This window comes from Pezoporus wallicus, unplaced genomic scaffold (assembly GCF_028554395.1).
Source record: "Pezoporus wallicus isolate ANWC-B61680 ecotype Strahan unplaced genomic scaffold, APGP_CSIRO_Pwel_v1 contig_13267, whole genome shotgun sequence".
Lineage (NCBI taxonomy): Eukaryota > Metazoa > Chordata > Aves > Psittaciformes > Psittacidae > Pezoporus > Pezoporus wallicus.
Window position 1 is genome coordinate 101,493 of NW_026636310.1, and position 27,328 is coordinate 128,820.

The following is a 27,328-nucleotide window of genomic DNA, read 5'->3' on the forward strand; positions in this document are numbered from 1 at the left end:
TTAATGGGAAACCATTAAAGTGAACACTGAGCTAGGGATAAATCTGTTCGAGAGCGTGAGCTGGTGCCATTTCTAGCCAGCTCTGAAGCAGCGTCTTCATGCTGCTCAGGGCAACTGCAGATCATGCCGTCATGGCAGGTTAATGGGGAGGAGGAAGGGAGGGTTTGGAAAAGGCGAGTGTGCTGCTCTGAGCTTGCAGCAAGCCAAGTGCTGTGTGTACAGAGCACGGAGGCTGTAGGAAGCAGTGAGTTTATCCGTGCGTCCTAAAGATGCTGTGAAGATGCAGAGCCAGGCTCAAGGTGAGGAGCAGTGCTGGGTCACTCCTGGTGTGGGGCAGGGGGAAGGCCTGGGGCAGAGCAGGATGCTCTGGGGCACAGGTGAGTGACCTCTCCCCTCTGGCAGAGAAACTCAGGTGAGAAATGACCGCCACTCCACTGGACTAATACAGCAGGTTTGGGTGGAAATGGGATTGCTCTGGAAATGGGATTGCTGAAATGACGTGGGGTTTAAGCACAGCCAAACCATCCTCCCCCACCATTTGGAGATTGTAGAGGGCTCAGCTGCCAATGTGTTTTGTGTAACAGCCCCTGCAGATGTAGTCTGGGAGGGAGATAAACGCATGCCAGTGTGAGCAAGGAGGGGCAGGGGTTGAGCTGCTGATCTCCTGAACTCTGAGTCAGCAGCAGTGTAGGACATCCCGTAGAGCATGGCATGCTGCAGCCTTCCTGGGGCCACCAGCTCTGCTGGGGTGTCCCTGGAGCGTCTGGGCAGCAGTTGGGGATGCTGCTGTGAGGTCAGTGTGTGGAAGAGAGCCCAAGCAGGGCTCCGGGGTACTCTGGGTGCCTGGTCAATGTGGTGAAGGGGGTGGTTACTCCTGGAGGTTGGTGGCTCCATCCTGCATTGGAGGTAAAACCAGCAAGAGAGGTGCCATTCCGTGTCCCCAGGAGCTCCCACACCGCATTAACGGGCTCCTCATGACACCAAGGAGGGCCATTGCCTTCAAAAGCCCATTGAACAGTCTCTCTGGAGAAGATGAGATGTGTGGTTCCCAGTGCTTTCCTGTTTCCCTTTGTGTCCCCTGCCAGTCTCTCATCTGCACAAGTTCCATCTTGATTGTCACATAGGTGTAGGTTCAGGCCCCTGGGTACAAAGGCTGGCAAATGCTGGTACCCTTCACGTTGGTGAGGGATGGCAGGATTGCTGTCGGCTTCCTTTGGGAATAGGTTATAGATGTGCTCTCTCCTTTCCCAAGTCTGTGGCTGCCCTGAGGAAGTGCCTGGTCCTGCCCATGTGGATTACAAAGCCTGGGGTCTTGCAGCAGCCTGTCCTGGGAGCAGCTCCTCTCTGAGCCCCCTTGGTTCCCGTGCAGCAGTGCCACCCTTCCTGCACGGATTGGGATCGCACTGTGGAGCCAACTGGTGCAGCAGGTGAGGGGCTGCAGGCGCAGGCCGGGGCTCTGTTGATGTGACTCTTGTTCCTTAGTAATGCGTGAGAATCTGGTGCGTTTGCCACCAGGCTGTGACTAACTCGGAAACTTCTCACTGCCCTTGTGACTTGGAGGCTTCCTGCCAGGGCGCCTTGTCTGCCGGTGGAGGTGGGACAGGGGACCTGGCTGCCCCCCGGAGCAGTGGCAAGCGATGGGTTGTCTTTGAGGGCTTCAGGAGCTCCATCGCTCCCTGGGCTGCATCTCCCGTCTGTGTCCTGCTCCTCCCTGGGCGGTGAAGTCTCTTCTGAGTGTCTGGTAAAGTGAAACGTGAGCCTTGATGTCTCCTGGTGCTCAGCTCCCTGGGGCTGGAGCAGCCTCAACACAGTGGGAGGGGAATGAGGGCTCCCCAGCCTGAGGGCACTCGAGGCTCTGTCCCTGCTGTGTCCGTGGGCTCCTGGCACATCTTGGGCTGTCTTTGTCAGGTCAGGGGCTGGGTCTGTCACATGCAATGACCTCAGTGCTGAGTGCATGGAGCAGTTCTGCTCTACCGAGCGCCATGTGGACACACACACTATGAGCAGGATGGAGGGCAGGGGAGTGGGGAGCTTCAGAGCGCACCTGCAGCCAGGAACAGCATCTTCCTGCACGGTCCTGAGGGCTCCTTGCCCTGCTGCTGCTCATGGCAGCACACTGCTGCACAGGCCCTCCTCTTTTCATGTTCTTTCCCTGCTTTCTTTCCCACCCTACCTGAGCGGGAGCACAGCCTGGTCAGCAGCAGCGCTGCCCTCTGCCCCTGCCATGCCCTGTGCCAGGGCGGTGAGGACGTGGTGCCCGCTGCTGGGGCTGGCTCCGTCACAGGACGGAGCTTCCCGACTGTGGTTGTTGGTGGAGCGTCTCGGGAAGGGAGCCAGGCCCCACCTCCATCACGCACATCCCATGGCGACTGCGGAGCCTGCTCAGAGACACGACAGAGGGTGGCACTTGTGTATTTTTAGCTTCTGCTGCATTGCATTAAGAGCTGGGAACGAGAGGTGTGGACACCCAGCGACCAGAGGACAACAGCCCATGCTGTGCACCCCACCAGTGGGGACTGCAGCTGGTGGGGAGGCTGGCTCCGCAGCCTGCTAAAGCGTTCTGTATGGAGCAGGCTGCCTTTCGTCATGGGGCTGTGCAGATAGAGCGGGCTGGTGGCTGTCAGTGTGACCGCTTTGCAGGCAGAGCTATGGGCTGGTGGCAGCCTGGCTGGGGCTTTGGTCAGGGCTGTTTGGAGGACACCAAGTTGTGGGGTGCTGGGCACCATCCCCCGGACATCAGCCGCTATCTCAAAATGATGGAAACTTGTGATGACCGCTGCAGTAGGGTCCCCATGAACACTCCGTGTATAGAACAGATCTCTGCAGGGTTTGAGCCGTGCTCTAGACCCAAATCCAGGCAGTGGACAGGGTTGAATGGTGCTGGTACTTGAGTGCAAGATGACATTTGGCTTGGCAATTGCGTGGTGTGTGGATGTTGTCTGAGCTGGGTGGCCAGGGGAGCTGGCTTTGCTCTTGCAGTGACCATGAGGAGAGCTCAGTCATGGCCTCCTTGTAGGACGGAGCTGCTGTTCCAACCTGAGGCAGTGGCAGAGCTTTGCCCTGCTGGGAACACTGTGCTGCTATGGGGAAAAGCCTGTAAGGTTCAGGAAAGAGCCCTGAGGCACAGGATGGGCAGTGGGGTGGGCATGAGGCTGTTGCTCCTCTCCCCTTCCCACTCCCAAACCTTTGTACTGCAGGGTTTGGGTAGGGATTGGGTTATGATGCTGGCAGGTGAGTGAGGAGGCTCCAACACCCAGCAGTGCTGGTGCAGTATCTGCTTTTCCTCTGAGTCCTGGATAAAAACAGGGAAGTGGAGTCAAATTGGGACTATAAATGAAATGAAACCATTTTAAGTTAAGGGAACACATCATTAAGGCCCACCCTAACCTTGGCTTTGCCCTCTACTGGGGGTCATGCAATTATAAGTGCTCTCTCTTGGCCTTCATGGCTCTCTGGGGAAGCTTTAAACAGTTTTTCCCCCTCCGACCTTCTCTTTGACAGCATGGACAAGACTTTGTGCTGCAGCTGCTGCTAAGGGACTTGATTTCCTGTATGAAATGTAATTTATAGAAGATTCCTTTGGGAATAAAGAAATGTACAAAGGTTACATAAAAATGTATTCTGAAAATGTGAAATCTTTACAACCATCACCAAAAACCTGCCAGCTGAGAGCCAGTGCAAAGGCACAGCTTTAAGAATAAAAAGCAAGGTGGGTGCATGGAGACTGCTTGGGTCTGGACCAGAGGGTTGCTTAGAGATGGGCATCACCTTTCAAAATCTGGGAGACATCATCTTTACTTACCCCCAATCTCCAAAATAGCCCAGAAGCAACCAACCTGCATGTAAGAAACAGGGGGGAGAGGCTGTTCAGTGTCAAATTCCGTTTAAAAGGGTTAGAGTAAGAAAAAGGAGACATTCTGGGAATTTAAAACTGCGCCTGTAACAAGGCAGGAATGAAAAGGTTTTTAGGAACCACTTGCTAAGGACACAGAGCCTAAGAATGTTTTCCCCAAATATCTAAGCACTAAAAGGCCTTTTAGAGGAGTCACAGGGTAAAGAAGTGATTGAGGAGTCAAGTGAGTGCTCGTGGGGATGGAGCAGAGCATCTCGGTCCAGAAGGCTTTGAACCCAGAGCCATCCCTGATGCCAGGGGCATGAGTTGCCCTTAAAGGGTTTGATAAAGACATTTTGGAGCAAAGTAACACAAGCCCCTACACTTTGGTGTTATTTCTTCTGGAATTGCAAAGGAGCCTGATGAGACGTTGGGAATTGAGGGCTGTCGCCCATCAGGGCCATGTCCATGGAAGGGGAGGTGAGGTAAATGTGACATCAAAGACCCATAGGTTTACTTGGGTATTGTGTAAATCGTTAGGAACTGTACTAAATGCTTCCTTTATGAAAGCAGTAGACTGATGAATAGGCAGGGTGGGTTTTGGGAAGCAAAGCTAATCCTTGCAATCTGCCAGCCAGACCATGGGGGTGAGCTGGGTTTGGGCTCCCAAACAACTGTTGAGTTGCTTTTGAAGAGGTTAAGCATTGTCCTCATGAGAGTTGTCTATAATTTAGTGCCTGGTTGAAGAATTGGAAGCAAAGTGCAGGAAAAACATCTTTGCTTTCACCATGTGGAGCAGGGAGAAGGTGCCAGCTGATTCCTGCGTCTGAGATGCTGAAATGGAAACAGTCTGAAGAGTTAAGAAAACTCTTAAGATGTGCCAAGTAATGCATATGGGGAACCAGCCTTGTGTGTATCTTCACTCAGGGCTGTCTCTGCTCCTGAAGGAGCCTGTAAAACGCTGGCAGAGTTTGGCATCTGCCTGCAGGTTGCCCCAGAGGCGTGTTCAGTGGTTTGGAAAGGGAGAAGGAACAGAGCTGAAACCCTCCTGCTGCTGTGTGGAGCAGAGGATAAGGCAGATGGTCTGAGAGCTGGCCCAGCCTGCCTGAGGGGACAGGGTACCTGTACCTTAGCTGCTCCAGGAGAGCTCTGCAGGGGAAGGATGTGATGGAGGATGGCAGAACAGTGGATGGGAGAGAGCAGGTGACATGGAAATGCGCCTCTCTACTCTCACACCTTGAGAACAGGAAGCTGCTTTGGAGGCCAGTGTGATTTAAACAAAATCTGAGGGGTTTTCCCATCCCTTACCAGTTCATAGTGCTCAACGCCCGCGGTGCTTCAGCTCCTCACCCTTTGGAAGCAGAGGTGGTGGTTCCCTGTGGCTCCATGGGGACAGTGTGTTCCTGCCTGCCATAATGAACTGGCTGGGCTGCCGCAGGCAAGCTGCAAGTGTGCTTTGAAACCACACAGGAGCACAGATAACACTGGCACTGCCTTCTCAGGCTTTTCCTGTTGACGAGAAGCCAGGATAAACTGAACCTCATGGAAGAGAAGTAGGAAAAGCCCTTTCCCTGGCTTGCAGCAGCGTGCCGAGCTCTGTGTAGGTATAATCTATAAACCTGCAGATTTGTACCCAGCAGCACAGTCCTGTGCGGATGGCAGGAGCTTGCCATGGGCTTGTAGGAGATAACATGGTGAGTTTTTTCTCCTCAAGACAAACCAAGCAGCCTTGGGTGCAGAAGGTTTCTGGGCTGGCAGTACCTCGCCTGCAGTCAGTGTGGAGCATCCTGGTTTCCCTGCCCCTCTGTGCTTCTGCTGCCTATGCAAGCACTGGCCACGAGCTGCTCGGACCCACAGGCTGGTGTCTGATGGTCCTTTGATGGTAGGGACTGTGCCAGAAGCTTCTGGGTGCTGCAGGCACTGCTGACTGGTCCCCACACTGCTTTCTGGACACAGCAGGCCATGGTGTTGGATGCCCGCAGAGCATTCCATGGCACAGTGTGGTCACTGCTGGATCCGGTGGCTGCCTTGGAGGTGTGCTGGTGTGGACACATCTGTGCTCCCACCGTAATGGGCTTGCCTAGAGGCTGGAGGGGCTGTTGGCAGCCCAGAGGGGATGCAGGAGGAGCAGAGGGATTGGTTGTGTTTTCACACACGTTCCAACAGCTCGGGGTTGGTTGTATAAAGCATTTAACTTCCTATGGCAGCAGGGCTTGTGGCAGGCTGGGATGTCTTCATCAGCAGTCACAGGAAGGCCCTCTCTGATTTGCCTGAGCAGCACAACACAAAGAGAAGGCAGAACCCACTCACTAGGTCATGGTTTGAGCCCTGCTCTCCTGACAGCTTTATCAGCCTGTCCCATGCGATGGAGCCTGAGGGTCCTGCCAGGCAGTGGATGTGCTGATGGTGAGTGAGACCTGCTTGTGCTGCATAGCCTGGGCTGGAGCTGTAGGTGAGGCAGCACATGGGGTAGGGGAGAGCTTTGGACCACTTGACTGGTTTGCAGCAGTGGAAACCATGAGCCAGTTTTGGCAGTCCCTCCTCCACGCTGCTTTGCTGGGAATTGCTGATGCACACAGTGATGGGGACCTGTAACCCCTGCATGGCCATGGCGGCTCAGCTCCCCCAGGCACAGGCGGTTGGGTTCAGAGCTGCCCCGGGTGCTCAGCACCAACCCCAGCCCAGTCCTGTGAGCTGGGAGCCCCTCTCCATCAGGACAGGTGACATGACCTGCTCTTGGGTGTACCAGAATCATGATATCCAGACCTGTTGCCTGTTGGTGGTCTGCCTGGAAGCGGGCAGGCCCTTGTGAGACTCAGGGCTACAAACTGTGGCTGGGAAGGAATAGTTCACCCTCCTGCTGTGCAAGGATGCTGACGATTTGCTTTCCGTCTGGTATCTGCACTTGGCTGCTGTTCAGCACAGAACCAAAAGGAGGTCCAGGCTCTTGGGAGTCTATGAGCTTTGTAGCTAATCCAGTAAATTGTTCCAGATGATCCCCAGCTTGCAAGATCTGAGGAATGCAAAGGCTGGGACTGATCCTGCTGCTCACCCTGTGGGCTCAGAGGCAGCGTCTAGAGTGCTGATTTTCTCCTGGCCCACAATGGGTTCCTCTTCGTTGCTTGGGCGCACGTTGATGGTTTGTCTGGGTGACGGGACGGCAGCTCTCCTCCGTGCCAGCTCTCTGGATCAGACCAGCAGCAGGGACTGGGGCAGAGCACTGGAGGTGGCTGATGCCAGAGGTGCCTGCAGCCCTGCTCATGGGTGGCTGCAGGGGCAATGAGGCTCTTTCCCTTTGCAGTGTGTTTCATTTAGCGCTTCCATCTAATCCAGATCAGAAATCAAAGCATACACAGTGCCCTGTGGGTAATGGGCAGGAGGTGGCCTGGGCACATGGGTTACTCTTGGTCTCAGCAGAGGGGGATGTGGAGTGTGCAACCCAAGGCAGGGCTCTGCTTGGGGGCACAGCAGAGGGGACAGCCACTTCTGCTCTGGACCTGTGTGTGCTGGTAAGGAACCAAAAGGCCTCTCCAACCTGTGGGCCTCTGTCAGGCAGGGAAGGGGAGATCCTTCCCTTTGAGCTGCATCTGCATGTGGTAGCCATAGCCACACTGAGGGACACTGCTCCCACTGCACTGGGTGGTTGGAGCCTCGCTGGGGCTGCAGCTCCCCCCAGAGCTGTTTCTGTCTGTGGCATTTGCTTCACACGCTGCCTTTCTGCCCTCTCTGCAGCCACCAAGCTTAAAAGCGCTGAGCCGCTCCCCAATGTCGGATGCCTGGGAGTGCAAGGCACAGGACCCCTTTGCCAGCAGCGAGGAGCAGGATGAGGTGTCCCACCAGGTGACGGTGACGGCCACGGCCACGGGAGGCCAGTGCCAGTGCCCGGAGGAGGAGCCCGATGGGGCTTCCCAGAAGCGGACGAGCACCCAGAATGGGATGCAGGACGCTGGGGGTGGGGGCACGGTGAAGAAGAAACGGAAGAAAAAGGATCTGGGAGAGCAGGATGGGGGAGAAAAAGCAGCTGTGGAGGTGAAACCAAAGAGGAGGAGAGAGCCTAAAGAACCAAAAGAGCCAAAAAAGGCTAAAGAGCCCAAGAAGCCGAAGGAGCCCAAGCAGAGGGAGGTGGCCAAGAAACCCCGGAAACCTCGGGAACCCAAAGCCCCCAAGGAGCCTAAAGATAAGAAGAACGGCTCTGAGCCTGGCTCCAGAGCAAGAGCCAAGAAGAGCAGGTGGGTGGTGGTGTGGCCTTGTCTCTGTGCCTGCTGTGGATGGGGCTGTGGGCTCACAAGAGCTTCAGCTGAGGCCACCCTGTTGCAGGGTGCCCAGGTGCCTCCTGGTGAAGGCTGGATGCACTGATTGGGAGGCCAGGATGAGCTCTCTGGCCATGCAGAGACGGGAACAGGGGGGTGTCCTTTTGGGGATGAGGCCCCAGATTGAAAAGAGGACCAGAGAGTCTTGGCCTTTCCTTGTCCTGCCCTGTGTGCTGGGGTCAGGACCTGAGGAAGAGGCAAGCAGCAGGCAGGGCGAGTGCTCCGTGCAGATGAAATGATTGCTGGGAGTCCTCTAAGTGGCAGATAATGGTGACATAATTTCTTCTAAATTATTTCTAATCATAGCTAACTACTGGCTCATGAATGAAGCAGTTGTTAATTGTGACTTAGGAATCAATATCTTGGGAGTTATTGCTCGGTTGGAAGCGGTGTGTTCGCAGGGCTAAAGCGCAGTTGCATGGCCAGGGAAGAGAGTTTTAACTGCTTGGGTATGGCTGCTCCCAGGCAATTTTGTCATGAAATGGGGGTAAAACCTCAACACAGCTTTGAAACCAGCTGTTCCTGTGCAGGTCTGGGGTGTGGAAGGGATGGGTTGCAGGGCTGTGAGTGGGGAAGCCCAGGAGCAGGCACTAGGTCTTTGAAATCTTTCCCTCAAGTGTTCCTTGCTGAGGGTAAGGATCTAACTGTCAGCCTGTCTTGGCAGCAAGGACACCCCTGTGGAGAAGAAGAAGAAAGGAAAGAGGAAAAATGAGATACCGGTGGACAGTTTGGATTTGGATCAGGATCTCCTGAGCCCATCTGTGCAGAGCCCAGAGGAGTCTGCGGAGTCAGCCGACAGCCAGGTATGGCCAAAGCCCTCAGCTGGCTCCTTCATTGCTCCTGGCAGCTCCCCTTTCCCAGCATGGTGTGGGGAGGCAGGTCAGCCCCACAGGGCTGGGGAGCTGCACATGTCTCTGTAGGGCTCCTCTGCCTCAGGTTTCTATGAGGCTATGTGGGTCAGGCGCTGATGGAGACCTCAGTACCACAGCAATGGGTTTACCTCCAAGGGCTGCCTATTCCACCACCTCCATCCCACTGGCTGGGCTAGAGATCAGCAGCCTTGGGGCTCGCTCTGCTCAAGCAAGGAAGAGGTACTTGGTGTGCCCATCTCCCCCATGAGTGCCTTCTTCATCCCACACACAGAAACGCCGCTCAGGACGGCAAGTGAAAAGGAGGAAGTACAACGAGGACCTGGATTTCAAGGTGGTGGATGACGATGGCGAGACAATAGCTGTGCTGGGAGCTGGGCGAACCTCTGCACTCTCAGCCTCCACTCTGGCGTGGCAGGCAGAGGTAGGGCTGGATGTGGGGCTGGGTGGTGGGGCCTCCTGCGGGGTCTTCCAAGGGTGTCAGTGCCAAGGTCTGAGGAAGTGGGGGATCCCAGCATGAAAATGAGGAGAGAATGTGCCTGTCTGAGAGGGTGCAGGCTGGATTTGCAACACTGTGAATGCACAAGGGATGGGCAGGAGGCATGTAGGTCCAGCTGTCACCCTCCTGCTTGGAGACTAAGGCCTCTGGAACATGTTGTGTAGCTGGACTTGTCCCTGAAGACCGGTCATACCCACCTTTGGCTCCTGTCTCTAGCTCCTGTGCATGAGGTTAGTCTGTCAGCTGAGGGCTTTGTCAGTACCAGGTCATTGTTTTCAGCCCATGCTGCTGCTTTCCATCAGTGCCTTAGAGTGCAGAGGTGCACAGCCTGACACCATCAGCCAGGCTGATCTGCAGGGAGTGTGGCAGGCATCTGGGCAGCATGGCAGGGACCAGCCATAGTCACTGCAGTTTGGGCCTTCTCTTCTCACTGGTTCAGCCCTGGCCCCTGGTGGATGCTGGCAGCTCCTTTCTGCTGGTCTCTGTGTTGGATCCTACAGCTTGTTCGTTGTCTCTGGTCACCAACAAAGCTGACAGATAGTAATAATGATCACTGATTGTCTTCATAGTGTTCCTGTGTCCCTCTCTAGTCCCCTTTTCACTAAGCTTTGGGGAGGTGCCTACAGTGCTGCTGCCCACAGCCGTGTCCCAGCTGGGCTTCAGGCAGTGATCTTTCTAAGTGAAGTTTCCAAAGAAACAGGTGGGAATGGGTTGCCTTTAGCATGTGTCTGTGCTGCCACGCTGCAGCATGGACTCAGTCCTGGGCTTCCACCTCATTGTGTCCTGCTCCAGATGAATTATTAAGGCTGGTGTCTGATGGCAGCGAGGTTCTCTGTTGCTGCTCTGGCTCCTGCCAGCAGGCTTGGCTAGGCCTGGCTGTGGCTGCTTCCAGGGTCAGGACTGACCCAGCAGGTCACAGTGGGAGTGCTGAGGCCTCAGAGCTGGCCCCATGGCCTGGACTTGCAGCTTTTCCCCCTGTATCCTGGCCACGTTCCTCAGCAGCTCTGAGGTGGTGCAGTGCTCCTCTGTCAGCCTGCCAGCAGTGAGCATTGGACCTATGTAAGCCATGCAGCCTGGGTCAGCTCCCAGCCATGGGATGCTGCAGGTGGCTGCGATGGCAGCACTGTGCTCCTGGCTGTGTTCACACAAACCCTTTGTGGCCATGGTCAAGCTGGAGCTCAGCAGCACCAGGGTGGATGCCTGGGCATGGGGAAACACAGCGGCTGCAGCGGGAGCATCTCTGCCTGTTCCCCTTGGTGGTGTTACCCTGGTGTGGGGCAGAGCTGCCCAAATAGGGCAGAAATCCCCTTCTGGGCCACAGGACTGCAGCTGAGGGGTGCAGACTTTTCTGGGACACTTGCACCCTCGCTGGCTGCCCTGGTTTAGCTGGAAGGACCCACACAGCTAAATATGACAGTGCTGTGGCCTTGGTGGCCTGGGTTGCACATGGCAGAGGGTGGGTGTAGGCAGACTGGTAGCATCTGCACCCTCACACCCAGGAAGGGTTCTCCAAGCACAGCTCTCCCAGCTCTGCCTGCCTGGCTCCTGGGCTGGGAGAGGAGTGAGAGGAGGGTGCTGGAGGCCATGCGATGAGCAGGGAAAACAGCTCTGCTCTCCTGTCCCCAGGAGCCTCCTGAGGATGATGCCAATATCATTGAGAAGATCCTTGCCTCGAGGATGGTGCAGAAGGAGGTGAGTGGCAAAGATGTCAGTGGGGCTGGAGGTCCCTGGGCAGAGGAGAGATGGGACCTGGCTGCTTTGTGCAGCAGGGACCTGAGATGGAGCAGCAGTTGGTGCTGCTGTGCCATTCCTTGCACTTGCTCTTCTCAGGGTGATGCTGTGGTACGGGTTGGGGATGACTATGGTGCCTCTCCTGTCCTGGGCACCAGAAAGCCTCTGGAGACGGGTCGGGCTTGTGCTCGTAACATGGAGGTGTTTGAGTCCCCCTTGCTCAAGGGTGGCCTCACAGCACATTCCCCAGGGCCACCAAGCCTCCAGGGCAGCAGCACACTGAGGGCCTGGCCATCCTCACCATGTGTGGTGCTCAGCCTGCCTGGAGCCCGTGGCCGGGCAGGGGATGCCTGCCTGCTCCCAGGCCACGGAAGATACCCCCAGCTCCTGCACAGGCTCTTACTGTCACTGATTCTCCTTCCCTTGGTTTCAGACTCATCCTGGGGGCCTGGCGTTTGAGATGGAGGAGTTCTACGTCAAGTACCGGAACTTGTACGTGCAGCGTTGTGATGCTCTGTGCTGTGGCACGTGCACTGTGCGTGCAGGAGCAAGGGCTGGGTGCTCCTACCTCTGTCCCATCCCCAGCATCCCTGTCTCACTACTGCTGTCCTCTGGAGCAGGCCCCAGCAGTGGGAAGCAGGAAAGCTGCTGTGGCCGCAGTGCTCACTCTTGGCCTGGACCTCGGCCATGGCTTCCTCCAGTTTGGGGTTTCACATGGGGAGGCATAGGCTGGGTGTTCTCTGGGTCACTGGGAGATCCCTGCTGGTCTGGGTGGTGGATGGGATTGGTCATGTTTCATTGATACTGTTTTTTTCCCTCTGTAGCTCCTACCTCCATTGTAAATGGGCAACTCTGGAGGAGCTGGAGAAGGACCCCAGGATCTCCCAGAAGATAAAACGCTTCCGCAACAAGCAGGCTCAGATGAAGCATATTTTTACAGAGGTGAGAGCTGAGCACAGCAAGGAGCTGTGTTCACCCCCAGCACACCCAGCCTGGGCTGAGCGATGCCTCTGGTACCTCCCTGCCCCAGCAGGCCAGCTCCAGGTCCAAAATGCAGGGCTGGGTGTAGCTCAGGGATCCTGGGCGCTGTCCAGAGCCCTGCCTGTGTGCTCTTGCTGACAGGCAGCAGCATGGCACCTCCTCGAGCTTTCAGGCTGGATTGAACCAGCACAAGAAGATGAGCGGGTGGGGATCCTGGAGCCAAGGGGCCATGACAGCACCCTGAACACCCATGGTGTCACTGGCAGAGATATGGGCAGGGTGACAAATGTCACTTGCAACGCTGGAAGCGTTGCTCAATGGGAGGGAGGGCAGCGTGGAGTGCTGGAGGTGCTTATGTGGTGGAGCAGAGGTGCTGTGGGAGAGGGAGCTGTAAATACCTGGGCTTATACCTGCCTGCTCTGCTCTACAAGCAAATTAATCTTGTTTAATATGAAAGGTGTTCTATAATTTATCTTGCTGCTTCAGAGATAGTTGTTGGATCCCCTCAAACTGCCCCTTACAAGTGTAAACGAGGCCAGTAGGCTGTGAACATTTCTCTATGGATGTAGTTGAAAGCTGGGGGTGTGTGTCAAGTTTCTCACTCCCAAGACTGTTTGGGGTCTTTCCCAGGGTGCAAAGAAAAGGCAAGTGTTGGAACACATTGTACCACTAACAGCTTAGCAAGGAGCAAATGCTCTTTCCTGTGATGAACTGGGGCTTGGGGAGCTGTGAACATCAAAGCCTGTTTTTTCTCCTTCCCAAGCCCTAGACAGTGTGTCTCTCTGAGGACCACTGCTAGTCTGAAGCCCACTCCTCCCATGGTGTTCCTGGCAGGAGGATGAGCTTTTGCCTTATGAACAGTTGCTGCTGGTGGCTGCTGAAAGAGAGGCAGAGACAGAGGACAAGGTGTCATCCCTTGCAGAGGAGTGGAGTTCTTCGGGTGCTGTGTGTGGCTCTCTGGATGCTGTGCATGAGCAGCATGCAGCTCAGGGCTGTGTACCTTGGGGCCATATGGGCTGGAGAGAACATTCCTGCCTCCCAGCAAGGGCAATGTGGAGCTCGCTACCGCACTAAAGAAAGAGCTTTGCCTTCTCTATCCTCCCTGCCTAGAGACAGATGTCATGTACCTGCGTCCAGGGCACTTGGTGTGCTGCACACAGCCAGCAGCATCCTGGGGACAGATGCCCCGCAGCTGTTTACTGCTGCCCACCATCTGTTTAACCCTGGAATCACCTTGAACTTCCCTCTTTTTACTGTTTGCTGTCACAGCCTGATGAGGATTTGTTCAACCCAGACTATGTGGAGGTAGATCGAATTCTGGAGGTGGCTCACACGAAGGACCCTGACACTGGGGAGGTGAGTGGCAGCATCTCTTGCCCCATGGAGGGAGGGAGGCTTGGCAGGAGCCCCAGACTCAGGATGTGCAGCATGTGTCATCTCAGAGCTCCCTGAGGCCTTCCCAGCCTTGCACAAAGTGAGTCTTGTCCCCAGAAGACCCCTTGGCACAGGGCTGAATGGGGGCTGCTGACTGTCCTGTGACTCCTGCATGCTGGGGCTGAGCTGTGAGCCCTGCCCTGTCTCTGAGCCTGCGTCTGTGCTGCAGGAGGTGACTCATTACCTGGTGAAGTGGTGCTCCCTGCCCTACGAGGAGAGCACCTGGGAGCTGGAGGAGGATGTCGACCCAGGGAAGATTAAAGAGTTTGAAGCCCTCCAAATCCCTCCAGAAATCAAGCACATGGTAACGTACCCAGAGGTAACGTACCCGGCTGGCAGCTCGCTGCCCTGGGCAGGCAGGGACTGTCTGTGTCTTGCCAAGGTCCAGCAGTGCTGACCTTCTTGTCCCTGCTGCTGCAGTGCAAGCCCTGTGTCCTCCCCTCCAGATGGGTTAGTTAGCAGGACCTGAGGGTGGGATCTGGAGGCCAGGACCTTGCTGTGAATCAGCTGTCAATGACTGTTCTGAAGCGTGGTCCTGATGCTCAGCCCCAGAAGCAGGGTCTGGCCTCACTGAGCGTTAGCTTCTTCCTCTCCATGGACCTTGGTCCTGCTCTCTCCTCCTAGGAGCGCCCAGCATCTGAGTCCTGGCAGAAACTGGAGAGGTCCCGGGAGTATAAGAACAGCAACCAGCTGCGGGAATATCAGCTGGAGGGAATGAACTGGCTGCTCTTTAACTGGTATAACAGGTGAGGAGGGGCTGGCACCCTGTGCTCCCGTGGGATGTCCTGCTGGCAGTAGGGCCCTGGTGTGTGCAGTCATGAGCTGGGGGAGAAGAGCTGACAAACACGGGCTGACAGAGCAGCCACCGGGATCTTCCGGTGCTGGAGCTGGCAGGCAGCTGCCAGGAAGTCTGTGTTTGTTTTAGCTTTGCAACTGAGTCTTCTGGAATGTTTCTCCCTCGTAAATGCTGATGAGTCTTGGAGATAGTAGGGCTTAGCTATGGGTGTAAGATACACCTGAGGTTTGGTATTGGCCAGGCTACTAGTGACCCATTCCTGTGGCAGGAGTGCAGGATATGCATATTCTCAGCTGCAGTAGGCCATTAGATGCATGGTTTACCGGCTAGTGTGCCCCCAAAGGACAGCATCTTCACACTGAGTCCATCATCTTGCAGGAAGTTGGATGGTCTGGCTTACCCACACCAGTTTGAGCCACTGTACCAATGTCCCCCCACCCTTCATACTGCAGGGTCAGAGAGGTGTGGGAGTAGGTGACATCCCATCAAGACAGGGTGGCTCCTGCCTCTCAGAGCCACGTTCAACCGCCTGTGTCCATCTCTGCAGGAAAAACTGCATCCTGGCTGATGAGATGGGGCTGGGGAAGACAATCCAGTCAATTACCTTCCTCTCAGAGATATTCCTCATGGGCATCCATGGCCCTTTCCTCATCATCGCTCCTCTCTCCACCATCACCAACTGGGAGAGGGAGTTCCGCACCTGGACGGAGATGAACGCCATCGTGTACCACGGCAGCCAGATCAGCCGGCAGATGATCCAGCAGTACGAGATGGTGTACAGGGACACACAGGTGATTGACACACAGAGCACACCCAGGATGCATTCCCCAGCCCTGGCTTTCTTTACTTGTGAACCATGTGGAGCTTTTGGTTCACCTGAAGAGGGACAGGTGATCTTTTAAGACCCCTTGGCTGTCAAGGGCTCAGGGTGCACTGTGTATGAGTGAAGAACAGGCCCAACTCATGCAGAAAGGGGAAAAAGCAGCAGAGCTCCCACTGCAGTTCTTGTCCAGGCCTGTTTGCTGCCCTGAAGCAGTGTCTGGTTTGGAGAGATGTAGCCTGTGGCCAACAAGGAGGCTTGCAGGAACCTGCCTGCTGCTTGGGAGAGATGAATCTGGGGAAATCCCAGCTAGGAGCCAGATGCTAACACTGATACTGTCATACGGTATGTCTGATAGTATCCTGCCACCCTGCAGGAGTCAAGTGCTGCATATGGTTTATGTCTCTGCAGGGGAACCCTCTCCCTGGGATCTTCAAGTTCCAGGTGGTTATCACCACCTTTGAGATGATCCTTGCTGACTGCCCGGAGCTGAAGAAGATCCAGTGGCGCTGCGTGGTCATTGACGAGGCACATCGCCTGAAGAACAGGAACTGCAAACTCCTGGAGGGGCTGAAGCTCATGGCCCTGGTGAGCATGTCCTGCACCGGTTCATGTGGGAGCAGGGTGGGACAGAGATGGCCATGCCGAGCTGTCAGGTGCCATTGCCATGTACTGCTCAGACCCAGTGTCAGGGCTGAGAGCTCCCTGTCAGAGGGAAAAACATCCAGGACCCATCAGGTTGCTGAAGCAGTGCCAGTGATGGGGGGGGTCCTTTGATTGATGGGGCACTGGTGCCCTGTAGCCATCACAAACTCCTTTCTGCTCTGTGCCTTCCCATCTGTGTGCACTGCCAGGCAGAGCACTGCCTGGCCTTGCAGTGCAGCTTAGGCTGCTGTAGCACATGGAAGCAGTGGCTGACCAGCCGTGCACAGCATCCTCTGGTCATGGTGTGCCTTGTGCCGTGTTCCCTTTTGTTCTCCCTGAGCTCTGAAGAGGGACATCCTGCCCCAGGTACACAGAATCTTGGGCTCTGCCAAGTGTCCCCATCAGTGCCAGCACAGCTCTGCCTGTGGGTCTTGTGCCAGGGAGCAATGTGGGATTCTTGGATTCAGCTGTCGTTGCTCCCAGGACACTCCCTTAGATGTGTCCCAGTTCAGCTCTGTGCAGCACTCACAGAGTGCTCCTGAGGCAGGAAGACAAGGAGCATTGTGCTCTGGGACCCCTCAGACCCAGCCAGTAGGTGTGAGCTCTCAACCTGTTTTCTTTGTGTACCCAGGAGCACAAGGTGCTGCTGACAGGGACCCCGCTGCAGAACTCGGTGGAGGAGCTCTTCAGCCTCCTGAATTTCCTGGAGCCACAGCAGTTTCCCTCAGAGACAGCCTTCCTGGAGGAGTTTGGAGACCTGAAGACAGAGGAGCAGGTACCTGGAAGAGTGATGCTGGTGACTGTTAGTGCAGGCCACTGGGACCCATGTTCACCAAGCCAGGCACACTGTCAGACATGTGCTTCATGGAAGTGAATAGGACTCTGAATGCTGGGAGAACAAAGTGTGACAGAGCCCTCGACACAGCCTTGGAGAGAGGAGACCATCCTGTGCCAAGGCAGAGGTCTGCTCCCTGCCTGGCTCCCTACTGCCTTTGCATGCCTGGGCAGCAGAGCTCACCCGGCTTTCCCACCTGCTCTGTCCCAGCTGCTTCAGGGTTATCTGTAGTGGGTTTCCAGTGTGGGGAGGCTCTAGCATTGCAGGCCCCTCTGCTGTTGTCACCGTGTGCTTGCCATGCAGGAAAGGCAGTGAATCTCTGTTGTTGCTCCGGCAGGTGAAGAAGCTGCAGTCCATCCTGAAGCCCATGATGCTGAGACGGCTGAAGGATGATGTAGAGAAGAATCTGGCACCCAAACAAGAGACCATCATTGAGGTGGAGCTGACCAATATCCAGAAGAAATACTACAGGGCCATCCTGGAGAAGAACTTCTCCTTCCTCTCCAAGGGTGCCAACCAGCACAATATGCCCAACCTCATCAACACCATGATGGAGCTGCGGAAGTGCTGCAATCACCCGTATCTCATCAACGGTGAGGGCTGTGCACAGGAGGTGTTGGGGGCACAGATATTACTGCAGCATTTCCTGGTCCCTACTTGCAGTGTTCACCTAGCTTGGCAGCCAGCTCAGGTCCTCATGCCACCTGCTGCTGGTTGTGGTTGTACATCCAGGCCCCACACAGGATGCAGTGATCTGCCTTATTGCCCCCACAGGCAGCCCAACTCCCCACAAGTACTGGTGGACACATTATGGTCTTAGAAGCTTGCTGTGTTTGGGGGTGTTCCCAGTCTGGCTTGTTCTGCCAAGCTCTGAAGAAGGAGTAGAGTAACAGCAGTGGAGGGGCTTCTTGGTGGTCTCTAGCCAACCTCCCTTGATCTGATCGACTGCATGGGTCCTGTTCCTCATGTGGTGGCTTACTATTGCCCTGGATGGGAGGCTGGGGCAGCTGCAGTGCCAGCCTCACCAAGAGCTCTCGTCCCTTCTCACCTGGCAGGGGCAGAGGAGAAGATCCTGGAAGACTTCCGTAAAACACACAGCCCAGAGGCGCCAGACTTCCAGCTGCAGGCGATGATCCAGGCCGCCGGGAAGCTGGTGCTCATTGATAAGCTGCTTCCCAAGCTGATTGCTGGTGGGCACAAGGTGCTCATCTTCTCCCAGATGGTGCGCTGCCTCGACATCCTGGAAGACTATCTCATTCAGAGGCGGTTAGTACAGGCTTCAGCATTCACCACAGCTCCTCCACATCACCTCCATCCTGCACTTGTAGAGACAAGAGGGGCAACAGCCCAGGGTGGGGATTTGGCCATTCTGTGCCCACGTATCAAAGGATCCAAGCTACAGGCTACTGCTGGTGGGTGCAGAGACCCCAGAGCTCTGACCTCTCCGTTTTGCATTGCCCAGGGCTAGTCCTAGGAGTGACCAAGCAGAAATAGGCCCTTCCTTTGGTCCTGGTTCCCATATCCATGCACCATGCATGAGGTCCTGATGATTTTGCCTTTCTAAGAGGAACAACTTTGAGGAACAACTACAGTGCACACAGGCTGATGGGGCCTGAGCCTCCGCTTGTGCACAGGTCCTGCCAGTGAATCCCAGCTGCCTGTGTACCAACACAGAGCCTGGGGGAGGGAGCAGGAAGGGGTTTGTAAGCCACGTTGAGGCCCTGCTGTGATCCTGCTCTCTCCTCTCCCGGAGCAGGTACACCTATGAGCGCATCGACGGGCGGGTGCGCGGTAACCTGCGCCAAGCTGCCATCGACCGCTTCTGCAAGCCCGACTCCGACCGCTTCGTGTTCCTCCTGTGCACGCGGGCGGGCGGGCTGGGCATCAACCTCACTGCTGCCGACACCTGCATCATCTTTGATTCGGACTGGAACCCACAGAACGACCTGCAGGTAACGGGACAGGCAGCCAGGAGATCCTGCAGCACAGCTCCTGCCTGTCATTGCAGCAGGGATGGAAGGGCGGCCGCCTCCGGCTGTAATGGGATGGGTTGTCCTGCTGGGAGAGCTGGCAGGAGTGCAGGCAGAGGGGACATGTCATGGGGAGATGACACTGTGGCTCTAAAAGCACTGGTGGGCCACAGACCAGGCAATATTGTGACCATACGTGGTTTTGGAGGGGGTGAAGTGATGGGTGCCCTGCATCTGCAGAGACCCAGGGCTCCACTCTGAGCCCTGAGTCTTTTCCCAGGGGTGCAGGGGTCTCTGATCCCTGCTCCAGGAGCCCTGCCAGATTGGCCACAGGCACTGGGTGAGGGTGCTCTGGTGGGTGGGAGCTGACTGTCGCTCAGATGGGTGAGTGGTGGGTCCTGGTGCACAGTCCCCATGCTGCTGGGCTCACTGCTTGATGCTGTGCCTCCTGCCCTCCCAGGCTCAAGCTCGCTGCCACCGGATCGGGCAGAGCAAGGCAGTGAAGGTCTATCGCCTCATCACCAGGAACTCCTATGAGAGGGAGATGTTCGACAAGGCCAGCCTGAAGCTGGGCCTGGATAAGGCTGTGCTGCAGGACATCAACCGCAAGGGCAGCACCAACGGGGTAGGTTGGCTGCTGGATGGAGTGGAACCAAGCGGGAGGTGCTGTGAGAGAGCTCTCGTCCTTTCCCTGCAAGACACTGCCAGGCTGGAGCAGAGACTTGGGCAGGCTTTGTGGAAGGGAAGGCCTGTTTCCATACAGTGGCATTGCTGTTGTTTGGCCTGGGACGCAAGTGGTGCTGTGTTTGGGTGACATGGACTGACATTCTTGATAGTCCCTCAGGCAGCATTTTGAAGAGTCCTCTGCTGTAGCAGCAGGAGGTCTGGGTTGGCTTGGGGCAGAGGGAGGGCTGTGCCCCAGGGCAGCTGGCCAGGTTGGTGATGCCCCCATGTTTTGGGCAGGTTCAGCAGCTCTCAAAGATGGAGGTGGAGGACCTGCTGCGGAAGGGTGCCTATGGCGCCCTCATGGATGAGGAGGATGAAGGATCGAAGTTCTGTGAGGAAGACATTGATCAGATCCTCCAGCGCAGGACACAGACCATCACGATCCAGACCGAGGGGAAGGGCTCCACCTTTGCCAAGGTGAGCTGTGCTCCACTGGAAGGGAAGGGGGATTCCCTCAAGGTGGTGGGGGACGTGGTGGGTTGACGTCTTCTCACCTGTGTGTTGAGATACATCTGCATGGAGGCCAAGCTCTCCTGCCTGTTCTGCTTCCCGAAGCTGGGCACTGCTGTGCCATGGGAAGCTGTGCACTGTGTGGCCCTGACATCCCTACAGGAGAATGCTCAAGGAGCCAGCTCCATGCCACACTTGCGACTGGTGTCCACTGGGGGCATGTGTCAACATGGGGTGTAACACCCTGTGGCAGCCAGGTTGTGTGCTGCAGGTGTGTTGGGGATGGCTGTATGGGGGAAGGCATATCTGGATGGTGAGTTGCACCCTATTCATTCATCTTCTTCCACTCCCAGGCCAGCTTCGTTGCATCAGGAAACAGAACTGACATTTCCTTAGATGACCCCAACTTCTGGCAAAAGTGGGCCAAGATAGCAGAGCTCGATACAGATGCCAAGAATGAAAAGGTAGGATCCAGTTCATGGCCTGTGTGCCCCACAGCTGATCTGAAACTGCGTGGTGTGGTCTTCAGGCAGGAGCTGTGTGCTTCCACTGGGCTCAGGGAAAAACCCTTGGGCTCAGGCCAAACCAAAGTCCATGTGAGCCCTGGCACCCGGGGCAGAAGGGAGCATTTGTCCTGGCAGCACTGGAGAAGGCCTCATTTGCTGACCTGAGTTTGTTGCTCCAACCCTTTGAGCCCTGGAGGTTGCAGTGCTGGGCACATTTCTTTGCACTGCAGCCCCATCTCCCACCGTTGCAGGTCTCCATGGCTAAAGAGGTGGTGAAGCGTGCTGGGTGCCCCAGCTCTCCCAGCTGAGGCAGCAGTGCCCATAGAGATGATATTAGCAGCAAGAGGGAGGCCATGCAGCTCTGCAGAGCTCACCACTATAGCGGGGAGAATGGGAGAGGGTGTGTGTGTTTCTCTTGTGTTTGAAATCCAGGCAGATCTAAATGACACGGATCATTCTGCAGAGCAGGGGTATGAGAGGAGGCAGGCACATGCTGTCTAATTTCATACTGCTGCCTCCTGCACCTTCTTGGAAGCCACCTTTCCTCTTCCAGCCCACCTATTCCCCCAGCACAGAAATGACACAGCCTCCAGCACAGCGTTCTGTGCAGGCAGTGCTGGGAGGGCCAGGACTATGATTCAGAGCTGAATCAGCTGCTGGTTGTCAGCAGTTTGAATCCAGAAGGCATGATTTTCACCCTGCCATTGTTCAGACTGAAGTTTGGGTTGGCCAGGAATTGTCTCACACAGGTAATTTGGAGCAGGTATCTATTGGGAAGGTGATGACTAGCCACAGGGCTGGGAAACAGAGGCGTAAGCAGAGCAGAGCGGTAGCGTGGAGGAGAAGACATGCTGTGCCCTGATGGGAGGCAGGTATTTCTGCCCATACCTGAGTGCGTTCTCCTCTGTGAACCTCACAGGAGAGCCTGGTCATCGACAGGCCCCGGGTGCGGAAGCAAACCAAACACTACAACTCCTTTGAAGAGGATGAGCTGATGGAGTTCTCCGAGCTGGACAGTGACTCGGATGAGAGACCCACACGCTCACGGCGCTTCAATGAGAAGACACGCCGGTACCTGCGGGCTGAGTGCTTCCGTGTGGAGAAGAACCTGCTCATATTCGGGTGAGTCTCACCCCCACTAGGCAGCTCCTGCAGGGAGATGCTGGAAAGGTCTCTAGCTGCACAGGTGTATTTACGCTCTCTCTATTCCTGCTGTTTCCAGCTGGGGACGCTGGAAAGATATCCTGACCCATGGGCGGTTCAAGTGGCACTTGAATGAGAAGGACATGGAGATGATCTGTCGGGCCTTGCTGGTCTATTGCGTCAAACACTACAAGGGGGATGAGAAGATCAAAAGTTTTATCTGGGATCTCATCACGCCAACGAAGGACGGGCAGAACCAGGCTCTGCAGAATCACTCAGGTATTGCCTGTTCTCTCTGCTGTTGCACCTCTACCCGTTGCCGCTGTGCCAGCCTGTAGGACCGAGGCTGAAGAATTCAGAGCTGATTGAAGCAGCCAGCAAACAGTTGTGCTTGAGCACCACAACTCTCTCTGCACCTCACAGAGGAGGCGGCTGCCATGGGACTGACCTCCACGCTGACCCTCAGAGCCAGCAGCAGGGGTTGACTGGGTGGGGAAGGCTGTTTCCTGCCTCCCAGTGCCATGGATGGTGCAGAGAGGGCCTTTGTGGTGGGAGCAGAGATGCCATCCCGCTCTCAAGTGAGCACTGCTGAGTTTTCTCTGCCTTCAGTGCAGCGTCTGTTCTCTGTAGGCATCCCTTGGGGCTGGAGCAGTACAGCAAATAGAGCCCACCATACAAACAGCATCATGCAGCCACAGTGGCTTTTCTTTAATGATATGAAGCTGGTGCTGGCTCCTTGGATCAGCTGGAGGGCTGTGGCCTGCGCTGGGAGAGCCGGCTGGGGGAGGCCATGGCCCTTCCTCAGAGTGGTCAGAGCTCCACAGCTCTGTGCTGCTCATTGGGTGCTTGTGATCTCTGTGCTGTGGCTCACAAAGAAGACTGAGGTACCAATCGTGTTTGCAGAGAGATGACCAGGATCCAGGCTTCCCTGATGTGCAGGAAGCAACAGCAACCTCCAGCCTGTGCTCATGCATCCTGGGGCCATTCCTTCTCAATCTTTATCTGAGTGACTGTGAAGGGCAAGCACAGCGCACAGGCTCTGAGCTCTGCTCTGATCCAGCCCCATCCTGCCTTCTATCCCAGAACAGGCTGAGTTTGACCAGAGGTCATCAGGCCAATTCAGTGCTGGAGACAGCTGCCCTGGTGCTCATTGCAGAGCCCCAGCAGGCTGGAGCCCTTGTCCATCTTTACACACATAGGCAGGAGAGGACATGTACAAGCCCCTGCCTCAGAAGCAGCTGCCCAGGGAGGCATCAACCAGGAGTTGTTTCCATGTTCTGCTGTGAAATTGCATCTTATTTCAAGGTTGAAAATGTGTTTAATTTTCAGCTCCAGCCACCCGATCTCATTTTATCTTTGTCAGCCTGATGGGACTGTGCTCCTTTTCCCCTCGCTGTCTTTGCCAAGTGTAAATGCCCCCTGCAGTGATCCTGCAGCCCTCCTCCTGAATAGGAAACAACCCTTAAGAGATCGGATCATCAGGACTGACTTCTGGTCTTTGATCGTTTGGCCCCCTCTTGTCTGACCTCTTGTTCAGATCACTGTGTTGTCCAATAGGGTGAACTTCAGAGCTGGCTGTAGTGTCTGGGTAAGGCTCTAAGAGCTGTGCCCAGGACCAAGGTCCCTTCCATGCTTTTGTATGATCATAGAATGACTTGGGTTGGAAAGGACCTTAAAAATCATCTGGTTCCAGCCCTCCTGCCATGGCAGTGGTGCCTGGCCTGGCCCATAGTGCTCACTGACTGCCACTTGCTGTTACAGGCTTGTCAGCACCAGTGCCCAGAGGCAGGAAGGGGAAGAAGACAAAGAACCAGATGCTTCTTCCCGAGATAAAGAATGCAGACTGGCTTGCCACCTGCAACCCCGAGGTTGTCCTGCATGATGACAGCTACAAGAAGCACCTCAAACAGCACTGCAACAAGTGAGTGCAGGAGCCAGCTTGTGGAAACCATGGGCTTGAGGGCTTTTAGCATGGGGAGGGTGGGAAGGAGCTGTGAAGGGCTCACAGCCCATGCAGGTTCATTGTGCTCCAGCTGCTGGACTGCTCTCAGATGCTCCTCCAAGCTAAAAGGAGCTGTATCCTGAGCAGCACACCTCTGGCTGCAGAGCCCCAGCAGATCACAGGGCTGGGCACTGTGGTGTGACCACGTGGCTGGTGCCCATCCTGCTGTGAGATAGTAGGTCCTCCCGTGCAGGGAAATGTGGTGTCAAGCAGGTTTCCCTGGCCTTGCTGACCCTCAGAGCATCCCCTGCAAACACTCTGGTGAGGGCTGTTGGACCAGGCCCTAGGCTGGCATCTGAGCACCTGCATGCTAACGTGTGTTCCTCTCTGCTGCTCCTGCACAGGGTTCTGCTGCGGGTGCGAATGCTCTACTACCTGAAGGCTGAAGTGCTGGGGGAGGCTGCGGACAAAGCCTTCGAGGGCACCCCTGCCAGGTTGGTACCTTACAGTGAACCCCTGTGGTACTTCTTGGGTAGGGTTTGGCAGTTCTCAAGCACTGCTGCAGCCATCTGGGCCAGCACATCTGTGCTCACTGCAGCTCCGGGTGGTTCAGATCCTGTGGTCAAATCCCCACGTCGTGTTCAGACAAAGCTTCATCCTTAGAGGGCAGCTCTGCCTGAGCAGGGACCTCAACAGGGCTGCCATGGCCAGGCCTTGGAGCAGAGCTTGCCCCATCGCTGTGGCCTGCAGACCCTTCCCAGCACTGAGGATAAGGGGCCAACAGGCTCTGTTAGTGCCACTGAACCTGCAGCTTGCCTGCTCCTGTCCTTCCTGCAAAGACTCAGCTCTCCTTGCTTTGGAGAGAAGTGTGATATGCTGGGCTTAATTTACTAGAAGAGGGGCTGCTGCCTTCCCCAGCACAGGTGCATCATCACCAGTCTGTGGAGGGGACATTGCAGCCCACCCCCACCAGACATGCTGTTCCTCTGGGGCTGAGGCTTTGAAGTGGTTTCCCCCAGGAGATGCTGTTGACATCAGACAGGATCTCCAGTCTTTTGGTGTTGCTTGGGTGGGAGAGGAGAGGAGAGGGGCTGTGCAGCCTCCCTATCTCTGCAGAGGATGGGGATGGCAGTGGGTGGTGGTGGAGCCAAGGCTGCAGCTCTCTGAGCCCAGGGAGATGTGATGTGCACACCAGGCCATGTGGGGCCCAGGACAGCCTTGCCTGCATTAGCTGTCCCCCAGCCAGCAAGTGATGGCTCCTGTCTCCTGCTGCCCATGCCCAGCAGTGCCCAGTGAGCTCTGTGAGGCTCATAGAGGGGTGTTCCTACCTTGTCTGCCACAGGGAGCTGGACGTGCTGCTGCCGGACATTGACTATGTGGAGATCCCAGTGGACTGGTGGAACGCTGAAGCCGATAAATCCCTGCTCATCGGTGTCTTCAAGCACGGTGTGTACCCAGCTTGTCTGGTGGGTGCCAGTGCATGAGGGGGACCCAAGTGGAGCACCTGGAGGGGACATCACATCAGTGTGAAGGGGCAGAGCTGTAGCCACACACCACAGCCACACAGGGCCAATGGGAGCTCTCCCAGGCACCAACAGCTGCCTTGTTTAGATGGTGGGGCAGGCACACTGCAGTGCCCACCAGGGCCATACCTGGTCTCATAGCAGGCTCCTGGTTTTCCAGGAGCAGCATGCAGTTGCCACGTGAGGACAAGGAGGAAGGCACAGAGCCTCTCCTGGCATCCCCAGCCTTGTCTTGAAGTCCCCCTTTGGCTTCCAAGAGCCACAGGGCTGCTTTCTCTTGGCTACAACCTGCTTTGGGTGCTATGCACAGCTCCAGGCACTGCTCTGCAGTGGGGGATGGAGAGGCTGCCCTTTCTCTTTGCCTGCTGCCCAGGGGCTGTGGAGCAATTAGCAGCTTTGGGGAAAGTGTTCTGAATTTCTGAGGGTGAGAATTGCTTTCATAGCAGCCCAGAGAGTGAGAGCCACATGGGGAGCTGTGTCCCACAGAGCAGGAGGTTCTCCTGAACCAGGCTCAGGCCTGGCTTTGTGCTGTCTGTCTCCTTGCTAATGGGCCGCGCTGGTTGGCAGGTTACGAGCGGTACAACGCCATGCGGGCGGACCCGGCGCTGTGCTTCCTGGAGAAGGTGGGAATGCCGGATGAGAAGCTGCTCTCTGCGGAGCAGGGTGTCAGCGACGGGGCTCAGGACACTGCCGAAAGGTGGGCAGGGATGGAGCAGAGCTCTTGGGGGCTGCCTGGGTCACTCCTGGGGCTGTGCTGGCAGTGGGGAGGGCTGTGTGCAGGGGGGAGGAAGGAAGCAGACTGCATCAGAGCACAACGGGCAAGGCAGAAAGCAGGGGGAGTATGAAACATGAGCACCACTCTCTCCTCCCTCCTGCCAACGAGTGGCACAGCCAGAGGTGCTGTGCTGCTGCTGCCAGGGACTAATTCATTCTCTTACCCAGGGGCTGCATGGAGAAGGAAGAGGGCAGTGGAGAAAAGCTGGAAGGGCTGCCAAAGCAGGAGGTGAGTGGGATTCACAGTGATCAGTGAACATCTGCTGCCGCCAGGCCTTCCCTCCTGCCCTGTGCTGCAGGCTTGGCTCCATCAGCTCTGCTGTGAGGCACTGGGGAACCTCCACTGGAGGTGACCCAGCCCTGTGCCGGCTTTGCTGTGCCATACGTGGGCTCTGCCCTGCAGTCTGTGTCATCTCAGCTTCTGTTGTTGCCTCTGTGTGTTTCCTGCAGACCTGGGCAGCATCTCCCTTGTGGGCAGCTGAGGGGGATTGGCTGGGAATGGCCAAGGGGGGCTGGATCTCAATACTCAGCTTCAGGAGCCACGTGGGGCCCTGGCAGAGGAGTTGGTGGTGTCCTAAAAGGAATGGCCATGGGGAAAGAGGAAGAGCAGTGAACAAGGCAGCACAGGAGGGTGTGGAGTTCATTTGGGCAGCAGAAGCTGTGCACTTTAACTGTCCTGGGCAGTGGCTCTGCAGCCTGTGTCATGGTGGTGGACCTCCCCTCCAAGCTTAAAACGGATAGAACTGCCCCTGTGAGCTGTCACCTCCCCTGTGTGTGCTGAGGGCAGCCTAACCGCAGCCCTAGGGCCCAGGACACGCAGCTCTGCCTGTCCTGTCACCCTCAACCTGGGTGGCTGTGGGTACGGGGTGCTGTGTGCGGGGCTGGCAGCCCTCTCTCATGGTTTCCTTCTGCAGGACATCGTGGCCGCTGGGGTGGGTGAAGCCAGTGAGAAGCGGGACGAGCCAGCGGCAGGTGAGGCCGTGTCTCCTGCAGCATCGTGCAGGGCTTCCCAGGGCTGGCACGGCACAGCCGGGGCACTGAGACGGGCACTGCTGGGCTGGGGGGACACTGCTCTGTGTTAGTGATAATGGGTGAGGTAGCTTAACCTGGGCAGGAGGAGTCATGTCTGACCCATGTCTATGGCAGGGCAGCCAGGCTCCTGAATAGGTGGTCCCAACCAAAGCCAGTCAGGGGTGACCCAAAGCCATTCGCCTGCCCTTGTCCATGCAGTTGCCTGTGTGAGATGAGCATGCTGGTCTCAGCATTGCTGGAAGATAGCATGGGCTGGCTGGCTCTGCTGCTGAGCAGGCATCTGCAGTCCTCTCCCATGCACAGCCTGGCCTGGAGTTGTCATTCCTACCCTGATCTCTGCCTCTCTGAAGGAAGCTGAGATATGGTGAGGCTGTGAGACAGCAGCTTTTGGGGTGCAGAGGCCCAGGGATGGTCACCACAGTCCCCCAGTTATGACTGATTCTCGGCATCCCCTGTGGGAGGGCAGAGGCAGGAGGGAGCTCTCAGAGCTGGGCTGGAGGGATGCGGGAC

General features: G+C 56.3%; 1 protein-coding gene across 11 annotated transcripts in view; it reads left to right on the forward strand.

Annotated features, from left to right (window-relative positions):
* Nucleotides 1-27,328, forward strand: part of CHD6 (chromodomain helicase DNA binding protein 6) — a 69,830-nt gene that overhangs the window by 27,636 nt on the left and 14,866 nt on the right. For 9 of the 11 annotated variants that reach the window (XM_057399938.1, XM_057399945.1, XM_057399948.1 and 6 more), the window contains 26 exons: nt 7,565-8,061; nt 8,807-8,945; nt 9,286-9,435; nt 11,137-11,202; nt 11,675-11,733; nt 12,066-12,183; nt 13,492-13,578; nt 13,826-13,975; nt 14,281-14,402; nt 15,000-15,243; nt 15,684-15,860; nt 16,549-16,692; nt 17,090-17,345; nt 17,808-18,018; nt 18,509-18,704; nt 19,183-19,347; nt 19,686-19,865; nt 20,252-20,362; nt 21,324-21,526; nt 21,627-21,826; nt 23,309-23,468; nt 23,894-23,983; nt 24,832-24,935; nt 25,580-25,709; nt 25,955-26,015; nt 26,701-26,758. In XM_057399938.1, the coding sequence (XP_057255921.1) occupies nt 7,565-8,061; nt 8,807-8,945; nt 9,286-9,435; nt 11,137-11,202; nt 11,675-11,733; nt 12,066-12,183; nt 13,492-13,578; nt 13,826-13,975; nt 14,281-14,402; nt 15,000-15,243; nt 15,684-15,860; nt 16,549-16,692; nt 17,090-17,345; nt 17,808-18,018; nt 18,509-18,704; nt 19,183-19,347; nt 19,686-19,865; nt 20,252-20,362; nt 21,324-21,526; nt 21,627-21,826; nt 23,309-23,468; nt 23,894-23,983; nt 24,832-24,935; nt 25,580-25,709; nt 25,955-26,015; nt 26,701-26,758 (4,078 nt within the window). The remainder of the gene's footprint in view (nt 1-7,564; nt 8,062-8,806; nt 8,946-9,285; nt 9,436-11,136; nt 11,203-11,674; nt 11,734-12,065; nt 12,184-13,491; nt 13,579-13,825; nt 13,976-14,280; nt 14,403-14,999; nt 15,244-15,683; nt 15,861-16,548; nt 16,693-17,089; nt 17,346-17,807; nt 18,019-18,508; nt 18,705-19,182; nt 19,348-19,685; nt 19,866-20,251; nt 20,363-21,323; nt 21,527-21,626; nt 21,827-23,308; nt 23,469-23,893; nt 23,984-24,831; nt 24,936-25,579; nt 25,710-25,954; nt 26,016-26,700; nt 26,759-27,328) is intronic. The other 2 variants (XM_057399942.1, XM_057399949.1) reach the window with 1 other exon arrangement.